The sequence below is a fragment of the Pelodiscus sinensis genome, chromosome 25, assembly GCF_049634645.1.
Source record: "Pelodiscus sinensis isolate JC-2024 chromosome 25, ASM4963464v1, whole genome shotgun sequence".
Taxonomy (NCBI): domain Eukaryota; kingdom Metazoa; phylum Chordata; order Testudines; family Trionychidae; genus Pelodiscus; species Pelodiscus sinensis.
The window spans coordinates 8,409,863-8,435,343 of record NC_134735.1 but is presented as its reverse complement, the minus strand read 5'-3'; the positions used below and the strand labels follow the sequence as shown (position 1 = coordinate 8,435,343).

Genomic DNA, 25,481 nt, shown 5'->3' with positions numbered 1-25,481 from the left:
AAAGCCAACCCAGCCACTGCCCGCCCCTTCTCCGCCCTCTATCGATTAGCTCGGCGCCGCCGCTCAGCGATCGATTGGCCGGGTCTGTCTCAAGATGGCGGCGCCCATGTCCGCCGGTCGCTAGGGCGGCGGAGATGCTGCTGCGGGGACTCCGCGGGGCGCTGGGCTGGGCCCTGAGCTGCCGCCTGCCAGGCCCCGGCTGGAGCAGGGGGGCCGGCGGGGCCCTGCGCCTGCAGGAGGCGGGAGAGGGGCGCGCGGGTGAGGCGGCCGGCGCGGCTCGAGAGGAAAGGCCCGCACGTGGGGGGGGGTTGGAAACTGGAGGGGGGGGCTAGGGAAGGGGGCGGGGGGGGTTGGAAACTGGAGGGGGGGCTAGGGAAGGGGGCGGGGGGGGTTGGAAACTGGAGGGGGGGCTAGGGAAGGGGGCGGGGGGGGTTGGAAACTGGAGGGGGGGCTAGGGAAGGGGGCGGGGGGGGTTGGAAACTGGAGGGGGGCTAGGGAAGGGGGCGGGGGGGGGTTGGAAACTGGAGGGGGGCTAGGGAAGGGGGCGGGGGGGTTGGAAACTGGAGGGGGGCTAGGGAAGGGGGCGGGGGGGGGTTGGAAACTGGAGGGGGGGCTAGGGAAGGGGGCGGGGGGGTTGGAAACTGGAGGGGGGGCTAGGGAAGGGGGCGGGGGGGTTGGAAACTGGAGGGGGGGCTAGGGAAGGGGGCGGGGGGGTTGGAAACTGGAGGGGGGGGCTAGGGAAGGGGGCGGGGGGGTTGGAAACTGGAGGGGGGGCTAGGGAAGGGGGCGGGGGGGGTTGGAAACTGGAGGGGGGCTAGGGAAGGGGGCGGGGGGGTTGGAAACTGGAGGGGGGCTAGGGAAGGGGGCGGGGGGGTTGGAAACTGGAGGGGGGGCTAGGGAAGGGGGCGGGGGGGTTGGAAACTGGAGGGGGGGGCTAGGGAAGGGGGCGGGGGGGTTGGAAACTGGAGGGGGGGGCTAGGGAAGGGGGCGGGGGGGTTGGAAACTGGAGGGGGGGGCTAGGGAAGGGGGCGGGGGGGTTGGAAACTGGAGGGGGGGGCTAGGGAAGGGGGCGGGGGGGGTTGGAAACTGGAGGGGGGGCTAGGGAAGGGGGCGGGGGGGCTAGGGAAGGGGGCGGGGGGGTTGGAAACTGGAGGGGGGGCTAGGGAAGGGGGCGGGGGGGTTGGAAACTGGAGGGGGGGCTAGGGAAGGGGGCGGGGGGGTTGGAAACTGGAGGGGGGGCTAGGGAAGGGGGCGGGGGGGTTGGAAACTGGAGGGGGGGGCTAGGGAAGGGGGCGGGGGGGGGTTGGAAACTGGAGGGGGGGCTAGGGAAGGGGGCGGGGGGGCTAGGGAAGGGGGCGGGGGGGTTGGAAACTGGAGGGGGGGCTAGGGAAGGGGGCGGGGGGGTTGGAAACTGGAGGGGGGGCTAGGGAAGGGGGCGGGGGGGTTGGAAACTGGAGGGGGGGCTAGGGAAGGGGGCGGGGGGGTTGGAAACTGGAGGAGGGGGCTAGGGAAGGGGGCGGGGGGGTTGGAAACTGGAGGGGGGGGCTAGGGAAGGGGGCGGGGGGGGTTGGAAACTGGAGGGGGGGCTAGGGAAGGGGGCGGGGGGGGTTGGAAACTGGAGGGGGGGCTAGGGAAGGGGGCGGGGGGGTTGGAAACTGGAGGGGGGGGCTAGGGAAGGGGGCGGGGGGGTTGGAAACTGGAGGGGGGGCTAGGGAAGGGGGCGGGGGGGTTGGAAACTGGAGGGGGGGGCTAGGGAAGGGGGCGGGGGGGTTGGAAACTGGAGGGGGGGGCTAGGGAAGGGGGCGGGGGGGTTGGAAACTGGAGGGGGGGGCTAGGGAAGGGGGCGGGGGGGTTGGAAACTGGAGGGGGGGGCTAGGGAAGGGGGCGGGGGGGGTTGGAAACTGGAGGGGGGGGGCTAGGGAAGGGGGCTAGGGAAGGGGGTTGGAAACTGGAGGGGGGGGCTAGGGAAGGGGGTTGGAAACTGGAGGGGGGGGCTAGGGAAGGGGCGGGGAGGGGGTTGGAAACTGGAGGAGAAGGGAGGGAGGAGCTGCGGAAAGAAAGAGGGAGATCAAGGAGGGGCAGGGAACTGGAGGGGGAGTTAAGGGCCTTGGGCGTAAGGGGAGATTCTGGTGCAGTTGTCTGAGGGCGGGGGGGGGGGGCGTGGTTGCTGGTGGAGTTCTAGGCCAGCGGTGCTTGCAGGGGGGGGGGGGTGCAGCATATAGGCTCCCTGTCCACTCTAAGGTGATGTGGGAAATCCCAGGGGGTCCCACAACTGGGAGATTGGGCCCAAGGGATGGTGCTGATCCCTGGGAGGCGGAGGAGAGGTCAGAGGTACTTGAGGCCACAGGACAGAGTGAATGCGAGATCCCAAAATGCAGCGTGTACTTGGGTGTTAACAGGTTGGGGTAGGTGAGGGCCTGCGGGGCCAAGAGTCTTGTGTGCAGGGGTAACACTGGGTCAGTTGTTTCTTAGTTGGCTGCTGGCCATGCTTGATCCCCGAGCACTGTGGTAGTCCATGCATTTCAACCCCAAGCACCAATACCACTTTCTTGGTTGCCAGCTCCTTTAGCTGATTCCCACCTCAACCTCCAAGATAAGCGTCTGTGCCAATATGTTCTATTGAGTTTCTTTCCAAATGTCAGAAGTATATAGATGAAAGGTGTCTAGTTAATCTTTGCTTTCTCCCATTAAGTTTATAGCCCACTTGTTCAGACAGCCAGATGTTATGCCAGGCCTGCCAAAAAGAAGCAGCAAGGTATGGTAGAGACTGGATTTTTACCATATTTCAAAATGTTTTGTTGTTAATAACATTAACATTGTCACCAATTTGATGGTAGAGGAAGAGGAAAAGGGTTACATCCTAAATATGTTATTAGCCACTTGATCTGGGGGAAAGGGGGAATGTTTGAGTCATTTAAGTCATGCTGCAGAACTCTTAAAAAACCATTTTTAGACAGCAAGCGTGCTGGGTTGATCAGAAATCTTAATTGGGCAGTCATTTTGTAAAAATACAGGGAATGCTTGCTGAAGTCAGTGGGTCAGACCTTAAATCCATAATACTATGGACAGCAAGCAGGACCATATCAATTCCCATCAATTGGTTTCTTGTCCCTCTTCAAGTTCAGTTCTAAACTGCTCTCTTGGTTTTCTCTTCCACAGTTGAGACGTTCCCTTCTTTGCTTTTGAATTTTCTCCCTCTGATCCATTCCCCTCCCAAATTCTCTGCGGTGTGAGACAAGCCCTGATCTGATGTGCCCTTCCTCACATGTTGATCTTTCCTTTCTAGCACTCCTCAGCCATCTGGATGATATTCCTCCTACCATGCTGAAGAAAGATTATGCTAATGTCCCAATAATAGATAAGTATGTGACAGAAGCAAGGGAAGGGGGAATGCTTAATTATCTCAGAGGTTTAATTATTATAGACCTAACCACAGAAAGTGATAGTTGTAGTACTACTAGCACTTACATAACACTGTACAGTCATTCACTTGCTGTCTAGAACAACAGTGGGCAATAATTTTTGCAGGGGGCCACTTAATGAATTTTGCTACATGGTCGTGGGCTGGCTCTCTCTCTCTCCTGACCTCCCCCTGGTGTCTCTTAATACTTTTAAAAGGCAGAGGTGTAGCAGGGGGACCAGGTGTGAGCCAGGAATCAGCTGATTCCTGGCTTCTGCCTGGTCCCAGATGCTATGTTAATACGTTTTCAATGTATTAACAGCTGCCAGATTCTTAATACATTTGAAAAGCAGCAGTGGGAGGGACTGGGAGTGAGCCGGGAATCAGCTGTTTCCCGGTTGACACCCGGTCCCCCACACTGTGCCTCTGCCTCCCCTACCCCCAAGATGGTTCTGGGGGGATCTGACTTTTAAGCCAGCCCCTCAGATCACTGGCTCCTGCTCCCCCCTTGCTGCCTTTCTCTGATAGAGCCAGCGGGGGTGGGGGAAAAGCAACTAGTCAAGTTACTACTACTCGACTGTCCGATAATCATATGCTTATCGGGTAGTTGACTAGTCGCTTACATCCTTAGAGAGAATTGCAGAAGTTTTGAAATAATGGCTCTGGAGTCTGAAATTTGCAGAAGTGACTACTAATTATAAGAACAAGCTGAGAATCCAAAATTAGTAGTCACTTCTGCAATTTGGGCCCAGCCTGCATTTGTGAACCCCTACTGACTTCTACCGGAAGGTGCACAGATCATGGCCTTAAGAGGAATCGTTTTGTCTTTGAATGTTCGCTGAAAGCTAATCTTCAGCACCAGAAGTGCACATCAGGCAGGTTTTGGAAGTATCAGTACTCTGTGGTGAAAGGAAACATTTCAGTCCTACTATCCAATTAAAACAAAATCTACATAGTAACTTTTAGAAATGATTTCTTTTCATGAGCAGAAGAGATGGTTTGATTTGATTATTATTTTACATTGGTAAAAAGCCTACTCTATTTTAAAGCTCTTTAGAAACGCTTACAGAAATGTTAATCTGTTCTGAAAATGTAAATCAACCTTCAGAGTTAAAATAAATACATTACATGTGTTGCTTTGTTTTATAAATCAAATATCTGAAATCTCTACAGGGTTGATGATGTGGTGAAAAGATTATTGTCTCTGGAAATGGCAAGCCAGGTTAGTACCTCTAGTTGTGCAAACGCTGGGAATTTGGTTGGCAATGTCGCTGTAAGATCTGACTATACACTGACATTTATAAATTACTTCTTTGGGTTTGTTAGTTTTGCCAAGTGACTTCGCACCTGGTGGTTAAAGCACCCTGATCGATGGTAATTAGCTGAAAATATACCTAAAATTCACCAAAAAACTGTCATTTTATATGAATAAAAATCTAAAAATAAGTGAGAAAACGCTATGCCATAGGGCTGTTGAGTGACAGGAAATTCTAGAAAATAATTCATGGTCAACATTTAATTTTTAAAACTGATTTTATTGCTATTCTTGAATGCCCCAAAAATGCAGGCATATAAAAGCCAAGAGAAGGCACTCATTCCATGAAGCTGCTTCCTATCTATATTAAAATTGTACAAGAATAGGAAACATGTGGATAATGGAGTCCTCCAAGTGCACTAAAAGAGACCAGGTCCAGTTTCTGCTCCTTCCTTCAGCATGTTAGTGGGAGCTTGGAACACTTTGGTGCAGTCATGGTCCAGCCTACAAACCGTTAAATGTCTGAGTGCTGTTCAGATATTAATACAAGGGAAACACTTAATAATACTACCCTTATGTGGCAGAATAAAAAACTTGTAGTTAGACTTGGAGGAATTTAATTATTTTATAATTTTACAGATATTACCAATGTTTATTTTTAAGCGTTACTATTTACATTTTCATAGTTGTGGGAACTTATGGGAGGGTACGATAATTATTTAACAACTGTACACATTGAGAGTCAAAAAGATCAAGCTGTTTAACCTTTAAAATACAAATTGTAAACACCACATGTCAAAATATACAAAGTAAGTATTCTTAAGTCAGACTCTTAATAAGAATAATGCTGTATGAAAACTTATCTTGCCTATCTGTAAATTTTGATTGTTATCAATGGAATATTTTTTCATCTGTGTGCGTGTATGTGCAGTGAAATCAACCTTTATCTAATTCCTTTCACACTAAGGCTGATGTTGCTTAATAACAAATTTCTCTTATTAAGGAGAGAAACTGCCAAGATTCTGAAGGGGAGACAGGCCTGGATGAATCTTTGGGCATCTCAGTTAAAGGGCACAAAGGGGTTTGAGTTTCCCCATCTGTGTGTGCCTTAAAAAAAGGGCATTCCTTGACTTTGGGCCTAAAAATGGTCTTTCTAGGGCTTACAGCTGAGAACTTCCTGTGTTGTTTTCTGCCATACTCTGGTGCTATCACAATCTCACACTGAGTGGCTGCCTTTCCCTACGCACTTTGCTGTCTGAAGGAGCTCATGCATTGAGCAAAACCATTCATGAAATAGTTGGCTTTTCCCCCATGCTTCCTTTGGGCATGTTGGATTGGTGTCAGTGCTTTGACGCATTGGGGTGTCTTGCATCTACAATAATCCCAAGTAAAATAAAAAGCTGAGATCCCTGATTTCTGTCTGTCTGCCCACAGAGGGAAAGAGTGAAGATAAAGATGCAGCAGTTGGCAGATAAAGTCAGGAGGAGTCCCAGTGACAGAGGTTCCTGCGAGGTACAAAGTAAGTCCAAGAGCCAGAGGGAAATCCTCAATGGAAAACATCCATTGAGGGGGAGGGATAGCTCAGTGGTTTGAGCATTGGCCTGCTAAACCCAGGGTTATGAGTTCAATCCTTGTGGAGGCCAGTTAAGGATTTGGGGCAAAAATTCATCAGGGATGGTACTTGGTCCTGCTGAGAAGGCAGGGGACTGGACTCGATGACCTTTCAAGGTCCCTTCCAGTTCTAGGAGATAGGCAATCTCCATTATAAAAAAAAAAAAAAAAATCCCTCTGCTTTTATCCAGCAGTTTCTCCTATCATTTCACCAAGGCTTTGGGGATGTTAAAATGGTTAATCAGTTAACTGTTGCAACACGGTTCTACTGTCTGGCCCACCATTTGACCCCACTACGGCCATGGGGTCCCACAGCTGGCTATCACTGAAGTTAAGTGGCAAGGGCCAGTTAATTCATAAGTATACAAGTAAGCCTTATGCTTACCAGTAAGTTTACCAGTTAACTGGTTGATGCCCTTACAAGGCTTTTGTGAGAGCTACAAGCGCCACCGTTGTGGGAGCACTGGGAAGGTGCTTTTCCACTCGCAAAGGGTGCAGTTTGAACTTTTCTGATGATTGTCTGCTACTGCTGCATAGAGAGAGACTGATGAGATCTGTTAGGAAGAGTGGGAACAGGGCCTCTCTGTCCCACAACAGAAGAGTTCAGACTGTGGGCTTTGTTTAGCACTGGAAATGAAGGACTTTCGTAGCTGTGCTGCGGGGAGCCATGCAGTTCTGCATGAGCCTGAGCTTGATGTTGCGGTAATACTTTCACAGTAAATGTCTCTTCTGGTTTTTCCTCCACTGTTTCTGCAACTGTTATGTCTCATGCTTGTCAGAATGAAGCAATACTATGGGGAGGGAGTGCATGGTAGGAATTGTGGCTTTTGAAAGTTCATCATGAGGTTTGGAAATAAAACCCCTTTCTGTGCACATACCAATGGTTTAATGAAACCCCAAAGGATGAGCGCAGAGGTGGGGGCCAGGCTGCTGCATGACAATTCATTTGGCAGGGTGTAACCTTGCCCAGGATTTTGTATGGGAGGGAGGGAGGGAGAGGTGCAAGGCTGGCCCTATCATGAGGCGAACTGAGGCGGCCGCCTCAAGTGCCAGACCGTGTTAGGGGGGGCGCAGTAGGACCCAAAGTGTAGAAAATTGTGTCTGCTGCTGGTGCGTATGTAGGTAGCAGAGCAGTACCATGAGAGAAGTAGAACAGGAAGAAGGCAGAATTGAGACCTTTCAAAGTTTTGGCCCAAGAGAGGCATCATTTGAGCTCCCCACCTCAGGTGCCAAAATGGCCCTGGAGAGGTGAATTCCTCTAAACAACATGACCCTGTGTTAAAGCTCCATGCTGAAACTGGCAGCCATTGTCACCCCTTTCTGCATCAGGAAAACAGAGATTTGCTTCTCCGGGTTTAGAGAGGCAGCCGTGTTAGTCTGTTTCAGCAAAAACTACAAGGAGTCCAGCGGCGCTCCTTGTTTTTTATTCTGGGCTTAGTCAAAGTGCTAGAAAGTTTGAGAACAGTCAGCCTTCCTTCTAGTGCTTTCCATTACAGTTGTCTGCTAGGAGTCTTTCCAGTGGCAGTGCTGAAGTGTCACACCCCAAAGGCAGTGTGTGGATTAACCAGTTCCAAGCATCCATGTTGCACAAACCACCGCAGCTGGCAGTTTCAGCACAATGGCTGAATTGGCCACGGAAATCGAACTTCTCGCCATCAGAGGCAATTCCTCCAGGCCAAGGCTGAGGTGCCTTGGTAGGGGGTGATAGGTACTGCTGGGTCTGGATGTGCTATTTAACTATAGTCAAGGGTGGGCTTTTTCCTATTCCTCTTCAACCCAAGCAGAGTGAGTGAATATAAAGCTGTCAGTTAAGCAGAGCAGCAAACATGTCATCTGGAAAGGCAGGCTCTCAACTGTTATTAAAAATACATAATAGACAATTTCACAATAACTTTAAAACTGACATCTAGGTTTATGGGGTATTTGAATTTTGAAGGCATATTTTGCATTTTATTTATAAATTCTGTGCAGATGTTCAATGTTCTGTACAAATCTGGTACCAAAGTGTATCTGTTGTAGCATGTCAGAAGCTTGAAAAAACATCCGTGGCAGAGAATGCATAGCTGCTTTGATGCAGTCTCTTGTTTGTCTCTTACAGCTGCTGTTTTGACTGCCAAGATTCAAACGTATCAGGAGCACCTTCACATGCACCCCAAGGTAATTCTCATGAGAGATGTAATCTACAAACTTGAGACCAGCCAGAGAGTCTTGTACTTTGATTCAGAATTAGAGGATTTTAATGGTGTGGGAGATCCTAATTCAGTTTTAGAAATGTTTGTTTCTCCTCCCTTCTAAAGCAGTGAGGTCACTGGTAGGGTTTGAAGCTTGCCTCTGCCTCCTGTGCTGCTGCTTCTCTATCAGAGGCACCAGCAAAGAGGAGGGGAAGGCAGGAGCCAATACACGTGGGGAGCCAGCTTTTAAGCCAGCTCTCCATGCAGCCGCTACCCACCCGCCTTGCTGCCTCTCACAGAGACGGGAGGGGCAGGCAGGAGCCGCCTGGCCTCTGCCCTGCCTCGGCCCTGCTGCTGCCTCTGTCAGGGCAGGAGAGGCTGCCGCGGAGCAGTCTCTGTCCGCAGCAGGTCCAGGCTCATCACAAACAGAGGCTGCTCTGTGGGGTGCCAGCACAGCCTCTGTCTATGGGGAGCAGACAGGGGCTGCTTCTTCCCCACAGGGCAGCAGGCAAGAGCCAGTGTAATGGGTAGGGGGAGTGCTGACCAGTACCCACTGACAAAGGGTGTGTCTACACAGCAAAATTATTTCAGAATAATGGCCGTTATTTCGAAATAACTATGTGAGCGTCTACACAGCAATTCCGTTATTTCTAAATAACAGACGGCTTATTCCAACTTCTGTAAACCTCATTCCATGAAGAATACCACCTGTTCTGAAAGAGCTATGTTGAAATAAGGCGTGTGTAAATGCTCCACTTCTGCTATTTCGAAATAGTCCCTCACGAGGGACTTTCTAAGTTATTCCTCCTGGGGCTCTAAATCGAGATAGGCTTACCTAATGGAGACACACTGCCTCGGACTAATTTTGAGACTTCCCTGCGGTGTAGACATTCTATTTTGAAATAAACTATTTCTGAATAACTATTCTGGAGTAGCTTATTCTGAAATAACTGTGCAGTGTAGATATAGCCTACGGGGTTAAACTCAGGTAACTAGTTATGGTGGAGGCCAAGAGAATCAACTGAGGCTATGTCTAGACTGCAAGCTTCTTTCGAAAGAAGCTTTTCTGGAAGAGATCTTCCACACAGCAAAAGCGCCACATTGGTGGGACGTTATCTTGCATTTAAGTTGTGATTAGTCTGGATGGAGTGGCCACCAGGGCACCTGTGTTGTTTCCTGGAGGCCTCATCTTTCAAAAGAACTCCCTCTTCTGCATCCACACATGCCTTTTTCCGAAAAACTTTTTTGGAAAACGGCTTCTTCCTCGTAGAACGAGGTTTACCGCCATCAGAAAAACCCCTCCATTCTTTTGACTTTCTGTCGAAAGCATTCAATGGCAGTGCGGACGCAAATATTGTTTTTCCAGAAAGATGGTCGTTTTCCGGAAAACGCTACAGTGTAGATGCACTGCGATAAAGGATTGAAATTTGAATTGGATATAGATTCCTTGCCTGCTTTTTTTGTGTGGGAGAGAGAGATCAGGAGTTGAGAGACACAGAATGATTTAAACCCAGTCAGGACTACCATGCCTCCAAGAAATTCAGAGCGCAGGATTGGACAAAGAGAAAATTAGAAGTAAATAAATAGAAAAGTGAATCTAGTCTTGTTCAGAGTGTTTTTTTTTTTCTTTATTTTGTGGTTTATTTTGTGGTTTGGTTTGAACTGTTCTCTGTGAATCTCTGCCTCCCCTCCCCATTTACCATCTAGCATTGTGCCCAGAGGCTTTTCTCTGTGTTTTTAATTTGTTTTCCGTAGTTGCCCTGTAACCTCTACCCACCAAATATGCTTTCTCAAGTTTATCTTTTGTTTTGTAATAAAAATAACTCTTTTTAAGGCGGTGATCAGATTCTTGTGTTCTGAAGGAACAGGAGGTCTGCATGTCTCAGGCTGAGAGGTCAGCTACCAGAGACTGCAGCTTGTTTTTCTGTTTCCAAGCTCTTTTAGGGCAAAAGAGCTTGGGGTACCCCTGGGGGTGGTTTCAAGTGTTCACCTCTGGTTTTTAGGGATAAAAATTACTTGATGGTGGCAAAGACCTCCCAAAATCAGTGTATTGTGATTGGGGGGGGGGGGGGGGGGTTGTAACCAGTGCCTATAGAGGCAAGTTTTTTAAGCTCTCTTGCGGGCCCTCAGCTTCTGCACTCAGAGTGCCAGCCTTGACAGCTAGTCTGTGTGGGGAGCCTGTTTTTAAATACAATGTGGGGTGGCTTGGTGCTTGCAGGAATGCACTGGCTGCTGGCCTCCCCCCAGGGTCTATTGAATAATTGTGTAACCAATCATATTTAGTACAGTTACATAATTATTCAATTACACAGTATCTAACATTCCTAGTACAGATAGGCTTTTCAAATGTTCATTATTTAACATTTTATATTTATATATATATATCTGCTAGAAATCCATTCACTTCTGGTTATCAAACACTTTTACCAGACAGGATTTATTTCAGTGCCACGATGACTTAAAATCTAGTTCTGCTGTTTCAAGACTCCTAGGTTTAAAGTCCAAACTTTGAGCATCAGCAAAAATGAGTTTGTGGACAAGATGCCCTTAACTTGATGAAGTTGTACCGGCTTGGAAATGTAGTAACACGATATGCCCCGACATTGTGCTTCAGTTTCTTACATTAAAATTGTTCACCGTTTATCCTTACGGTTTTGGAATTAAAATCTTTAAGGTCTCATCTACGCTACAGAGTTAGGTCGATGCAAAGCAGTTTGTCAACAGTTATAAAAGTGTCTACTCTTCAGTTTTCCTCCCAACAACGTGACTGCCACCTTACACTGATTTAATAACTTCATCTCTAAGAGTGGTGCGGAGTCATGGTTGATGTAGTTAGGTTGATGCAGTGTCAGAGTAGACACTGCATTGCTTGTGTTACTGTTACAGGCTTTCAGGAGCCATCCCACAGTTCACCCATACTGACAGTCCAATACAAGTGCTCTTGATGAGGGCACACAATACTGACATGAGGAGCAAAGTGTTGATACACCCCAGTAATGTAACTACTGTGATTGCCATCCTAAATCAGATCAACTTAATTTTGTAGTGTACATAAGGTCGGGGTTGTTATTACTGGACTGGGGTCCAGCTATTCCAGTCTCCAGCCTATACCAGCACTTATACCTTCTCTTTCAGCAAAAAACAGAAACCCTTGAAATGCAGTTGGCTAAAAGAGCAAGAATTGTGCATAGGGTGTCGGGAAGGGATTGCGTCTGACTCCTACAGGCGGTGTTTATGCCCTGAAGCTGGCAATTCCCCTAATAGCATGGTTGAACTGTCCACCGCCTATCTAAACTCTTTTGCCAATGATGAACCAAATAGAGCCTATCAGGTTGAACAGGTCCCAAATTTAGCCTCGGTGAAAACACAGCTAAATGCTTTCTGTAGGATTCTTGGAACAATACATATCAGTGGAAGCAGAGCTTTTAGCCAATCAGACTTCCCCTTTCATCTTTGGCTCCTGGCCATTGCAGCTTATGCTAGGGCAAAGGAACATGAGAATGAAATTGAGTAGTGTGACGGCGCGTTGGGGTTCCCCGTCTCCTGCACCCCGAAATGGCACAAACAGACTTCACCAGCCGGTGGAATAGAGGAAGTTTATTGCCTCTCCAGGATACAGCACAGCACAGATGTAGTCTGGTCCCAGAGCTGGGCTAGGATGCCTCAGGCCCCCTTGAGATGGGGGAGACTGGGCCCCTAAACTCCAGCCCCTTCTCCTAGGCTCTCCTCCATGCTCTCCCACAGTAACTAACTCAATTCCCTTGCAGCCCTGCCCCCCCAGTCAGGGCCGCATTCCACCTTCCTTTGTTCCTCTCCATGGGGGGTGTCTGGCCACTGGTTCAACCAGTTTTGCCTTACCTCTGCCTAGCGAGGTTTTCCCTGCTGGGTCTTGCTCCAGACAGCAGGGGTCACCACAGCCCAGCAAGTACCCCCACTACGTCACAAGTAGAAAAAGGGAATATATGAATTGATTAAATTTTTCATATTTTCTTATAAGAATCTGAGGTGCCAGTTAGGGATGTAAGTGACTACTTGACTAAATGATACGCCTAGGCTACTCGCACCCCCCGTTGCTGCCTCTGTGTCAGAAGCTGGTTCCCCCCAGCATCGTCTCTGTGGTGCTGCTTCCCTCACCCCAACCTACGAGATGCAGTAGCACGAGATAGCAGGGGAAGGGTCGCTGCCAGAGCAGCCTCGACCCTGGGCCACTGCAGAGATGGGCTACTTCTTACCTTGTGGATAAGGGGGAAGTGGTGGATGTGGTATACGTAGACTTTAGTAAGGCATTTGATATGGTCTCACGTGACCTTATCAATAAACTAGGCAAATACAACTTAGATGGGGCTACTATAAGGTGGGTGCATAACTGGCTGGATAACCATTCTCAGAGAGTAGTTATTAACGGTTCACAATCATGCTGGAAGGACATAAGTGGGGTTTGTTTTGGGAATGGTTCTATTCAATATCTTCATCAACAATTTAGATGATGGCATAGAGAGTACACTTATTAAGTTTGCAGATGATACCAAGCTGGGAGGGGTTGCAACTTCTTTGGAGAATAGGGTTGTAATACAAAATTATCTGGACAAACTGGAGAAATGATCTGAGGTAAATAGGATGCAGTTTAATCAGGACAAATGCAAAGTGCTCCACTTAGGAAGAAACAATCAGTTTAACACATACAGAATGGGAAGCGACCGCCTAGGAAGGAATACTGCAGAAAGGGATCCAGTGGTCATAGTGGACCACAAGCTAAATATGAGTCAACAGAGTGACACTGCTGCAAAAAAAGCAAACATGATTCTGGGATGCACTAACAGGAGTGTTATGAGCAAGACACACAAAGTCATTCTTCCACTCTAGTCTGCACTGATTCGGCCTCAATTGGAGTATTGTGTCCAGTTCTGGACACAAAAATGTTGTGGAGAAATTGGAGAGGGTCCAGAGAAGAGCAACAATAATAATTATAGATCTAAAAAACATGACCTATGAGGGAAGAGTGAAGGGATTGGGCTTTTTTAGTTTGGAAAAGAGTAAACTGAGAGGGGACATGATAGCGGTTTTCAAGTATCTAAAAGGGTGTCAGGAAGAGGGAGAAAAATTGTTCCCCTTGGCCTGTGAGGGTAGGACAAGAAGCTATGGGCTTAAACTGCAGCAAGGGAGCTTCAGGATGGACATTAGGAAAAACTTCCTAACAGTCAGGGTGGTTAAACACTGGGATAAATTGCCTAGGGAGGCTGTGGAATCTCCATCACTGGAGATACTTAAGAGCAGGTTGGACGGACCTCTATCAGGCATGGTTCTAGACCAGGGCTACTCAACATGCGACCCATTTGTTTGTGGCCCACAGCCCACAGGTGGGATCCTTTGAACATGGCTTCCACTGGGAACATACTCCACAACGGCAAGTCAATATATTGGTGTTCTGTTGAGATACGTTTTAGTAGTTAAATTCTGGACTGTCAATGCTCATTAAAAGTGCTGTCATATGGGTGGAAATCGGGTAAATATTGCATTTTATTAATATCAGCGGAACTGACTTAAATGGAGCCTACATGTTGTAGCCTTGCCTTAATCCTTGTATTCATGCCCGTCAGTGTGAAATAATCCATTTGCATATATATATTTACATGTATATGCAATCACACTTAAGCTACAGCCCTCAGCATATGCTATGAGTATCATTGTGGCCTGCGGGGGCTTCCAAAGTTGAGTAGCCCTGTTCTAGATGGTGCTTGGTTCCGCCGTGAGGGAAGGGGACTGGACTTGATCTCTCAAGATCCCGTCCTGTTCTAGTATTCTATGATTCTACTTCACCTGGGCAGGCAGCCTGGCTCGGTCTGGGACCAAACCTGTCCCCCAGCTCCTCCTACATTTTAAATTGCAGTGCCACAGCAAGGTTTGGTTCCAGACCTGGCACGAACCAGGCTGCCTTCCTCTATCGACTAATCAAGCGGTTGATAAAAAAATTCTGTTGACTACTCAATTAGTAAATTAACTCCATTTTAATATCGCTAGTGCCCATTATATATTCTAAAGAAAACTGTTCTTAAAATGTTACTCTTAACTCTCCCCATCAGCAATAAGTGGAACCATTGTGAATTACTGGCTGGGATGGAGTTATAGTCTGATTGCAATTAACGTATATTGAATCCTGTGCAGGACAAAAGAAACCGGCGTGTCATGCTGATGGCCATAGATCAGCGGAAGAAATTGCTCAAGTACCTGCGCCGCACCCGGTATGACATCTTTGAGCGCACGTGCAAGGTGCTGGGTATCGAGTACATGTTACCGCCACCCTATTGCAGGAGAATGACCCGGCGATGGGTTGCTAAGAAGGCTTTCTGCCTCAAGGTATGAAGTGCAATTAGCCAGCTCAGCTGGGTGTCATTTCAAGGGGAGCAGGCTGGGGACCTGCTTGCACAGCGAGAGCAGATCTTCCTGCCAAAGTTTGGATCACTGCTCACTGGATTTAGTGAGGCAGGTTTGAGGATCACACTGGCATAGGATTTGAGTTTGAAGAGTCAGTAAGAGAGAGGAGCTCTCCAAACAGTGCCATGGAAGGTGAGTTAGGAGCTGGAGGTGCAGGAGTCACTGAAGATGTGTCTACTCTAGGAAATTATTTTTAAATAACTAAATTTGACTTAACTCCCAATTTTACACAATTGAAATAGCACGTTCCCACTACGAGGGAAGCCTCAAAATTAATCCAAAGCAGGCTCCGTTAACATGGATGAGCTATCTCAACTTAGAGCCCCAGGAAGCTTGGGGAGTAATTAGTTTGAATTACTCTGGGGAATCGTTATTTCAAAATAGCAGCACCAGAGTGTCCCTGAGGAAAGCAGGAGTACGGAGTTCGAAATAATGGATCAGTTATTTAGAAATAATTGCTTGGAAGTGTGGATGCTCTTAAATTTGACATAAAGGGGGTTATTTCGAAATAACGCCCTAGTGTACACCAGGGCTGAGTGGGATACAATTACATCTTGCTTTTTAACGATCTGGTGATGGTGCTGAATTGCTATGAATGAGAAATTTGACTTTCAGTTGCAAGCTTGGGACAAATCCACTTTTTCAGAGTCTGGCCTGGAGATTGAAGATTTAAAAATGAAAGTGTGAGAACTTCTGTTGTTTGCTGAAAAAGGGATGTGGGCCTCAGCTGAGGGTCAGAGTCTAACTTGTCAGCTACATCAGCAGTTTTCAGTAATGGGTTCACAAGTGCTGTCAGGGTGGTGGTGGGGCACCAGAGGCATGGAGGTGAAGCCAGCTTGCCCTCCTCCACCCTCCCCAGCCAAGAGCAGCGTGGGATTGAAGTGTGCTGCTCTCCCCCCCCCAAAGCGGGGAGCAGTGCAGGGCTGATGCCAGCACCCCCCCCCCCATTCACCAAAGTCAGGAATGCCGTGAGGCTGAAGCCAGCAGCTTTAACACCCCCTCCCCCCCACACACACACACACACACACAAACCCAAGCCAGGAGCAGTGGAGGGCTGAAGCGGGGAGCTCCAGCATGCCCTGTCCCTCCTGTTGAAGCTGAGACACGCACAACCCACACAGCCTCCAGCTACCCCCGCCTGCATGCAGCCCCTAGCTACCCCACTGCATCCTAAGTGGTTTTCAGAGTTTTTGAATGGGTTCCCCCCTTTGGGTTATATATTTTTGGTTGTGTCCCCCTCCTAGTCCAGGCAGGCTAGGTAACCCCCTGAGTGAACGAGGGGTGGAGGTGGTGCTCCCTCCCTGAACTCTGCCATGCCGAGCTTGCTTGAGCCCCACCAGCCCTTTCCCCCACCCCCAAAAATGGAAGTAAAACTGTCTATGCCCAAGGGTACACCCCCAGCCTGGAGCCAGAGCACCCCTGCCGCCTTCTTCCCCAGCCAGACCCTGGAGTTTTTATAGTATGTCAAAGGGGGGCTTCAGCAAGAAAAAGGTTGAGAACCCCGATCTACATTAGTGTAACTGAGAATGGAAGCAAAAAACCCTGAAAACTAATACACTAAGCTGTGTGGGTTGCTGCACTGAGACATGCAATATCCTTTCTAAACCTTGAGGTTAAGGATGATCTATTAAATCCCGTAAGTTCTTGCATGACCCCAGCTTGATGTTGGAACGGTTTTCAACAAGGCTACACAGTCTTCTTTCTCTCCATGCCCTATGCCTCTGTCCTGCAGGTTTTCAATGAGGTACAGAAACGGAAAGCACCAGAGAGGCTAAAGCAGAGGCGAGAATGGCAAGCAAAAGCAAGGGCCGCCAAGGAGCAGGCGCTGCAGAGTGAAGGGACCCCAGTGTAGCAGCACTCTGAGCAGATCTTATGTTCTGTGGCTGAATGTGAAAAATAATTTCTCCCTCCAAAATGCAATAAATGATTTTAAAGCTACTATTTCCAGTGTCTTGGTATGTGAGGAAGGTATGTGTAGTTTGTCCTTTCTATTGTGTGTGATTAAAAAACCTGAGGATGCAACGAAAATACCCAGTGGGTGAAATGATCCCTTTTGAGAGGCATCTAGTACTTCTCATTACACAATGCATGGTTTGCCTGGAGAACTCCTGTCATGAATAGGAGCTGCTAAGAAGAGTCTGACTTAGCTGGAGAGTGAGGAAAGGGTTAAGCAATTCTGGAGATACACCTGAGGGAGGGGGCTTCGGGCATTCAGCCAATGAAATGAAGATAGGAATTTCAAACAGAGAGGGTTTTTTTCTCTCCTCCTTTGTTTTCAGATCAGAGCAGTTTTTCTCCAAGTAGCAGGGGAGACAGACTCTCCCAGGAACGGACTCCTTGAAATGTGTTAAGTAGGGAAAACTTTAGACAGTCCATCAGGTTTTATTGTTTTCCTTGTTTGGAAATCATGTCTGAGCTGGTTAATTGTTTTTGTCTTTTGTAACTAAGAATTAGAGCCCAGGGATTCTCCCTGAGTCTATTTCAATCCATGGCTCTTAACACCCAGTCATTTACTATGCTTGCAACAGTAGTCTTGTTTTAATAATAAAAGTGTTTTCTTTTGGTTTTAGTTAACCAATATTGCGTGTCTGTGTCCTTAAATCTACGTTACCAGGGAGAAGCAGAACCACGTTGTTCTCTGCTGATTGCGTTTGTTTTCCAACTCCAAGCAAAACGGAGGTTAGGGTAGAGAGGAGAGTTTTGCCTCAGGGAGTGCGGTTCAAGTGACCTCTTCCCTGGAAATGGGCTTGCTTTTTTTTAAATACACTTGATGGTGGCAGAAAACTAGTTTGTCTGTCTTTTTGGGTCTCAGGGAAACTGAAACCGGACAAGTTTGTCTCTGGGAGTTAGAGAGACAGGTTCTTACAGAGTTTATTCTGCTAGCCAGCCCTCATATCTACACTCGAAGTGCCAGGTTGGGCAATTCCGCCGTGACAACTCACTATCCAGTTTTGCTAGTGCCAGTTTAGATCAGGGTGGCAAAAGCCTCTCGGGGCCGGATCCAGCCTGCAAAGCAGTTCCAGGCCCCACCCCCTAATGCAGGGGTCAGCAACCTATGGCATACATGCCACTATTTTTGACTCTATAAAGTATCAGTGGCACTTGGACCCGTACAAAGAGGTGAATAAGTCACATCTCGGCACGCCACTTCTGAAAGGTTGCTGACCCCTGCTCTAGCGCGTTGCCTGGGAGCCGGCGATGCACAAACCCTTTTACCTGCTTCTATTTAAAGGGCTTGCGTCTTCCCCACACCTTGCGTAGCATCCATGGGGAAGGCGCGAGCCCTTTAAATAGAAGCAGTTGAACGGGCTCACGTGTCTCTGGCTCTCTTGCAACGCACTAGCGGCGAGCCCTTTCAGTTGCTTCTATTGAAAGGACTCGCATTTGCTGGGCAGATGCATTGCCTGGCAGTCACCTGGCAGGCGCAAGCCCTTTAAACAGAAGCAATTGAAAGGACTCGCAGCTCTTGGTCCCATTGGCCCGTTGCCTGGGAACTGCCCAGGAGGCGTGAGCCCTTTCAATGGCTTTTATTAAAGGGCTTGTGCCTGCCAGGCGGCTGCCAGGCAACAGGTTAGCAGCGGGAGCGGCCAGCCATGTTATGTGAATTCTAAGCCTCCACCCCAGACTACTGTGGGAAGAGGCTGGCCCCCAGCACCCTCCCATCTGCTCCAGGTCCCTTCCATTGACAAGAAGTTAGGGAGCAGGCCAAGCAAAGTTCCTGGTGGGATAGCTCTCAACCCCGCCCCTTCTGCCTGAGGCCCCACCTCTTCCAGGTTGGCCTGCAGCCACTTCCAAAATTTATGAAGTAGCCCCCCTTCCAAAATTATTGCCCACCTCTAGTTTGGATTAGCCAATAGTTGCACATGTCCATTGAAATTGCATTATCCATAGAAATGTCATAAACAAGCAGTTGCAGGAAGTTAGCCAACTCGTGACTAGCCACCAACCCTCCTGCAAGTTCTCTTTCAATACATTTACCCTTCTGGCTCTCTTGAAAGAGGGAAGACAAAGCTTTGAGGTAAGGAGATCTTTTTTCATTTCAACATATGCATAAATTGCATGATAAATTACTCTTCATTATTAAACGATTTCTAGTACATATTAACCAAGTATAGTGTGTGCCTATTACTTTGTCATGCCTCCAGAACTTTTAAAGCTGCTTTTTGAGAAGCATTCTAGGGGGAATGCTCTGTTTACTTACTGCAAATATATCTAGTTTCCCTGTCAACAATCTGATTGGAAAGTGTCCTGATACTTCCAAGAACTAGCTGAAAATGTTCATATTCTATATTTTAATACAGAGGGATTTTTAAAAAAAACCCTCAGTTTAGTATTTTGGAAACAGTCTCTAGGATAATCACTATGGCCAAGCATTGACAGAGGGGGTGTGTGTGTGTGTGTGTGTGTGTGTGTGTGTGTGTGTGTGTGTGTGTGTGTGTGTGTGTGTTAGTTCGAACTAACTTTAATAGGTGCTACACTAACGGACGTTAGTTCGAACTAACTTTAATAGGTGCTACACTAGCGCTCCGCTAGTTCGAATTTAATTTGAACTAGCGGAGCGCTTAGTTCGAACTAGGTAAACCTCATTTTACGAGGATTAAGCCTAGTTCGAACTAGCTAGTTCGAATTAAGGGCTGTGTAGACCCTTAATTCGAACTAGTGGGAGGCTAAGGCTTCCCAGGTTTCCCTGGTGGCCACTCTGGCCAACACCAGGGAAACTCTATGCCCCCCTCCCGGCCCCGGACCCCTTAAAGGGGCACGGGCTGGCTACGGTGCCCGTGCCAGGTGCAAACCTGACAGCACCCAGCCAGCAGACCCTGCACCTGGCACGGATCGAGCCAGCCACCCGATGCCCCCCAGCCCTCCCCCTCTTCCCGGGACCAGGCTGGCGGCTCCCGGGAGCTTGCCCGGGACCGCAAGAGGCGGGCACCCGCCTGGGCTAGTGCAGACATCGTGGACCTCGTCCACGATCTCCGCACTAGGCACAGGAAGGTGGCCGTCTAGGGCAGGAGAGCTGCCAGCCTGGCCACCCAGGAGCAGGTGTGCATGAAAATCAAGGTGGTCCACTGAGACCCCCGACCCTGAGCCCTGAGCTTACAATGGCCGTCCTGGGTCAGACCAAAGGTCCATCTAGCCCAGTAGCCTGTCTGCCGACAGCGGCCAACCCTAGGGACCCTGGAGGGGATGGACCGGAGACAGTGACCAAGCCATTTGTCTCGTGCCATCCCTCTCCAGCCTTCCACAAACTTTGGGCAGAGACACCACTCCTACCCCCTGGCTAATAACACTCCATGGACCCAACCTCCATGACTTGATCTCACTTCTCTTTAAACTCTGTTCTAGTTCTAGCCTTCACAGCCTCCTGCAGCCAGGAGTTCCACAGGTTGACTCTTTGCTTTGTGAAGAACAACTTTCTGTTACTAGTTTGAAGCCTGCTACCCATTCCTTTCCTTTGGTGTCCTCTAGTCCTTCTTTATGGGAACTAATGAAGAACTTTTCTGTATACACCCTCTCCACCCAACTCCTGCTTTTAGAGACCTCTATCCTGTCCCCCCTCCGTCTCCTCTTTTCTAAGCTGAAAAGTCCCAGTCTCTTTAGCCTCTCTTCATATGGGACCTGTTCCCAACCCCTCATCATTGTAGTTGCCCTCCCCTCTCCCACCCTCTCTCTTCCCCTCTCCCACCTCCTTTTCCCAGTCTCCCCCAGTTTTGTTCAATAAAGACAGATTCCATTTTTGAACACGATTGTTCTTTATTTTGTACATCAAGAAGAGGGGCTAGGGAAGGATAAGTGGAAGGAGGTGAGGGAGGAATGGGGTACGCGCCCCCGATGGGGAGGACTGGGCTGGCTCTGCGGGCTTCTGGGGGTGGAAGCTCTCCTGCAGCCCCCCAATTGCCCCTCCTCCGCAGATGGCAGCCTGCGGCAAGTGCAGCCGGTCTGATGGCCGAGTGCTGTGATGTGCCCAGTGTGGGTAGTCCGGGCAATCCAAGCCAGGACTGCTTTGCAAGCAGGGCACCCCTGAGAACTGTCTGTCCGGGGTGGGGGTCGGGACCCTTTAAGCACAGCCCTCGGCTAGCCTGAGACAGCATCTTCACGCTCTATGTCCTCCTCTGATGCCCTGCCGGCACTGCTTCCGGCCATCCTTAAGCCTGGTTCAGGGTCCACTTAATGTGGACATGCTAGTTCGAATTAGCAAAATGCTAATTAAAACTAGATTTTTAGTCTGGATCCGTTAGTTCGAATTAGCTTAGTTCGAATGAACTAATTCGAACTAAGTTAGTTCGAATTAACGTTGTAGTGTAGACGTACCCATATATAGTATCATCATGAGCTTTCATGGGTAACACCAACTTAGTCAGATGAGTTTGAGTGGTAGTAACTGTGTAGTAACTGAGGTGTGGTAAACTAGCACCTGTAGATAACTGCCTGCAATTGTAAACTCATAATTAAGAATTAGGTTGTCATGGATTCCGTGGCTTTCTGAGATCTCCATGACAGCCCTCAGGTGGTGGGGCTGCAACTATCAGCCGGCAGAGGGGGCCTGCAGCACCCAAACACCAGCTCTGACCTGCCGTGGGAGGCCCCAGATCACTGAATCACTATAGCAGCAGTGGGTGCTGGACTTCCTCCCATCCCCGCATGCTACAGCAGGATTCAGGTTCTCCTTTCTCCTTCTCCAGCCCCTCAGGCTTCACTCCTCTTTCCTCACCCCGACCTGGTCAAACCCTCCCCATTATTTTTAGTAAAAGTCACAGACAAGTTGCAAGCTTCTGTACATTTGTATTTAGTTCCAGTGACCTGTTTTGGCTTTTATTAAAAATAACCATGACAATATCTTAACCCTACTTATGATGTCAAGTGACATGCATCTGACGAAGTGGGTCTTTGCCCATGAAAGCTTATGCTCCTACACTTCAGTTAATCTATAAGGTGCCACAGGACTCCTCGCTGCTCCTACTTATGATGACTCTTGTGTGCTGACTTCAGATAACACAAACCAAATAAGGTCACTCACTTTGTCTCCATTTCCCAATTTAAAATAGAATGTGGAGTTATTTCACATAAGAAGCAGAGGGCTAACATGACTCTCTTATAAGTGCTTAGGATTATAGGTTCTTCAAGAAACAAACGTGACCTGTAGCTGCACCCTGGGCTTTGTTTGCAGAAGCTGCATTGAAACATTAGACAATGTCCCAGACAGTGATCGTCCAGCAACCTGCCTCCATGGGTTCTGCCGTCATGTCCCCAACAGGTGACTGGAGCACCGGGAGGTATGAATGTTTTGCGGATTGTGCCACATGTAAGTATAACAGTTGCTGCAGTTGTAATGCATTTTTTGAGGCAAACCAAGTGATTTTTCAATTAACTGGTCTGCCAACTGCCAAGACCATTTGAATTGCAGAATGTATTGGATAAAAATTTCTGTGAAAATATTAAACAGGAAAATGGAAAAGGCTGAGACCTGACTACATGTTAAGGGGAAGAAGTAGGAGTGCAGGGAGGGAGGAAGAATATAGTTCCTTTCCTAAGGAGTCACTACCCTGTTTTTTTGAAACTGCATGGGAATGACGCATCCAGTGCACTGTTTGTGAATATTCTTGTTTTGAAGGCTGCTTGGGGACTTTTTGCCCAACAATTCTGGCATGTTACATGGCAAACAAGTATGGAGAGAATTGCTGCCTTGGGATCACTCCTGGAGGCATGACAGCAATGCGAACACACATGCGCCTCTCTTATGGCATCCAGGTAGCAATGCTTTTTGGAAAATTTCAATAGGGATTGTCTGTCTTTTGAGCAATGTTTAAATTAAGTTGGGGTATTGGAGCAGCAGGACTCTATGTAGTCTGTGAAATGGACATAAATGGATCAAGAAAGCATTAACAGCACTGAATGTGAACTGACACAGGGTAATCTTTGCTGTGGAGATGCCTAACATTGTCTGAGAATAAATATATCTGCTATACTGGGTGAAAGTTTAAGACTATAAAGTTTTGCACCCTAGTCAGCTAGCCAGCAATGTCTGATGTTTCAGAAAACAACAAATAGACTAGTAGCACCTTAAAGACTTACAAAATATGTAGATGGTTTCATGGGCGCAACCCATTCTTCAGATGAATTGAGTGTAAGAAGTCCAGATCAAGAATAAATAAGGGAAGGGGGGGAAGAAGGGGAAACGAGGAGGAAAAAAAAGTCAGTGAGTAGATGGTTTAAATATTTACAGGAGGCTGATAAGAACAATTAACCAACCAATCCAAAAGTGGAAGTGCTAAGTCATTGGGATGTGGAAGGTAGTGTGCGAGCCAGCTGATGTCCCTGTTCATACCATTTGCATAAGAATTTAACTTGCAAATGAAGTTAAGTTCCAATCCTTCCCTGTGTATTTGGTTTGTGGAACTGGTCTAAAACAACATGGTGACTTGGAGATCCATTAATGAGTGTCCAGGCAGATTAAAGTGCTCTCAGAGGAGGCCACTCCCACCCCGTTACAAAGTTCAGCAATTACACAGTGCAGTACGTGGGAAGGAGAGAGACCCTCCAGTACTGATCCCTGTGGTGATTCCCTTGCACCCTCAGTTTTGAGGTTATCATTTCGCTTTTCTCACCATGGATAATTGGAGAACATCAAATGTTATTGCTTGCAACATAACCAGCTATGGTATTTGAAACAGCCTTCCTGTGAGCAATAATTTCCATAGTCCACCACATACTTTGTGATATATAATTCCTTTCATTTGTTCTAAAATTATCCATCACTTGATTAATTGAATCACCACCCCTTGACTTGTTTTCCAAGTTAAATAGCCAAATTCTCAGCCAGGGGTGGGCAATAAGTGGATGAACCATGTCCAGCCTGTAGGCTACTTATTACCCAGTGAGCATGTAGTTCTAAACCCATAATGTAGAAATGCTTCCTATATTAAAGCCCTATCTGATCACAGTGGACAACTCAACCCTCATTGGAAACTCCTTTGTAACGGCTCACTCAGATGAGAGAATCAGAGGTTAGAGATGGTTAAATCCTTAGTCCATCTTCTTGGTGGAGATTTACATTTCAGTTTCTAGAACAGAACTGATTATGAAACGACACACTTCATCCAGCTTTGGACCAGCAGCTTAATCATTTTAACTCCTTTGCTAGGAACTTTGTTAGAGAACGATGTTACAATCCTTGACTTCAGAACAGAGTTTAATATCTTCTGTTAATTCCTTACCTGCCAACATAAATGAGTTTGTTCTATTATGCAACATCACAAATAACTGATCTCCTGTGGAGAGGGATAAGCAGATCTCTCGCTCCCCTCCCCTCCCCCCAACACTACAGTTTCTCTTTTTCTCCCACAAATCGTTACATTACAAAACCCTTTGTTATCTTGTTGAGGAAGTGGGGAGATGTTCTGTGGCTGGAAGACAGTAGCACACTCTCTCCCTGAATTGGAGGCTGCAGTTAGAACTGTTGGTCTTCAGTTCTGTTATCAGCCCACACAAACTGCTTCCCTTTCGCTTCGTGTCAGACAACAAATACTCATGACACCTCAGAAAATAATACACTACCATCCATGTCCTTAAAATACAAAATCTAGAATCCCTCTCTGACTGTAGAGTAATATATGGTAGTGAGGAATGCAGCTGTTCTTTCATTATTTGTGGCCTCACTGTGGAAGCCAGGGATTGGGAGAGATGGTTGATGCCATCTTCAATTAACACATTTAAATAAAATCTGTTAAGGAATTGAGTGAGAACTGGGGTTTGGAGTCTCTTGCCTCTGAATCCCTGGATGAGAATTGTCAAGGTTGTTAATGATGAAAAGTCATTAATGTCTGATAGCACTTTGTCTTAGATGCAAAATGAGTTTTAGTGGTCTCAATCCAGTTACTACTGGCCGTCAGCCTTCTACCAGACTGCTCACGTGGCTCATGGCTGGGAAAAACGTCTCCAGTCCACTTGGGACAAGTCTGTACATGGTACATTAATTAGGTTATGATGGTAGATTTTAAAAATGATGCAAATTTTGAGGAAAGGGTATGCATCAGACAACGCTTTATCAAGGGGAAATAGCTGCTTATATTAAAACAAAATTCCTAGCTGCAGCACACAACTGCATAAATCTGTGACCATTTCAAATCAACATTACAAAATATTGGATTTAGGGTATGGCTGATAACCCTCTCATTTTCTCTGACTTATACAGGGAACTATCTGCAGAGATGTACTGGCAATGTGCTTTTGTGGCCCCTGTGAGCTATGCAGAATGGCTCGTGAAATGAACATCCGCTGTCCGCATTAAAGAGCACTGCGAAGAGGTCACTCAGTGGATGAAATCCCAGGCACACCATTTCCGCTTCCCTAGTAAAGGACATCAACTGTAGTGTGACTGCCCAAAAGATCTCGCTTCATGGTCGAAGACCCAGAGCCCCCAGTGCAGTTCTGATGAGTGGGGTGCCCTATTTCCATTAAAGGACATAGCTGAGAGAATAAAACTAGCCCGTGTTTATTGTTGACTGGTGGAGGGGCTGGCTGGGCATGTGAAGTTCAGGGGTGGGCAGGCTGGGGGGGGAGGATCTATAGTAGCTGACATGGATTTTGTGGGCAGTAAAGAGGGATTGGAGCCGTG

The 25,481-nt window shown here is 47.8% G+C and overlaps 2 protein-coding genes across 3 annotated transcripts; both read left to right on the top strand.

The window, feature by feature from the left end:
• The first annotated feature begins 52 nt into the window (after window positions 1–52).
• Window positions 53–16,807, top strand: MRPS15 (mitochondrial ribosomal protein S15). The gene is made up of 8 exons (XM_075909127.1): window positions 53–258; window positions 2,693–2,755; window positions 3,287–3,362; window positions 4,574–4,622; window positions 6,090–6,174; window positions 8,365–8,423; window positions 14,600–14,791; window positions 16,602–16,807. Exons 1-8 carry the CDS (start codon window positions 135–137, stop codon window positions 16,719–16,721), a joined length of 768 nt encoding a protein of 255 aa, XP_075765242.1. The 5' UTR covers window positions 53–134; the 3' UTR covers window positions 16,722–16,807.
• A 1,938-nt stretch (window positions 16,808–18,745) lies between these two features.
• LOC102453360 (cornifelin-like) lies at window positions 18,746–25,347 on the top strand. Of its 2 annotated transcripts, none has more exons than XM_075909128.1 (4): window positions 18,746–18,887; window positions 22,035–22,169; window positions 22,479–22,615; window positions 25,059–25,347. In XM_075909128.1, exons 2-4 carry the CDS (start codon window positions 22,058–22,060, stop codon window positions 25,152–25,154), a joined length of 345 nt encoding a protein of 114 aa, XP_075765243.1. In that variant the 5' UTR covers window positions 18,746–18,887; window positions 22,035–22,057; the 3' UTR covers window positions 25,155–25,347. The 2 variants fall into 2 exon arrangements, with proteins under 2 accessions (XP_075765243.1, XP_025046030.1); XM_025190245.2 differs by lacking the exon at window positions 18,746–18,887 and adding an exon at window positions 21,368–21,527.
• The last annotated feature ends 134 nt before the right edge of the window (window positions 25,348–25,481 follow it).

What these genes read in the sequence shown, in the direction of transcription:
- MRPS15 (XM_075909127.1), top strand. Translation starts at nt 135, where the DNA reads ATGCTGCTGCGGGGACTCCGCGGGGCGCTGGGCTGGGCCCTGAGCTGC. An exon ending in TGCCAAAAAGAAGCAGCAAG is followed by an intron (nt 2,756 to 3,286) that starts GTATGGTAGAGA and finishes TTTCCTTTCTAG; the next exon opens with CACTCCTCAGCCATCTGGAT. An exon ending in AGGTTCCTGCGAGGTACAAA is followed by an intron (nt 6,175 to 8,364) that starts GTAAGTCCAAGA and finishes TGTCTCTTACAG; the next exon opens with CTGCTGTTTTGACTGCCAAG.
- LOC102453360 (XM_075909128.1), top strand. Translation starts at nt 22,058, where the DNA reads ATGTCCCAGACAGTGATCGTCCAGCAACCTGCCTCCATGGGTTCTGCC. An exon ending in TTTTGCGGATTGTGCCACAT is followed by an intron (nt 22,170 to 22,478) that starts GTAAGTATAACA and finishes CTTGTTTTGAAG; the next exon opens with GCTGCTTGGGGACTTTTTGC. An exon ending in GCCTCTCTTATGGCATCCAG is followed by an intron (nt 22,616 to 25,058) that starts GTAGCAATGCTT and finishes TGACTTATACAG; the next exon opens with GGAACTATCTGCAGAGATGT.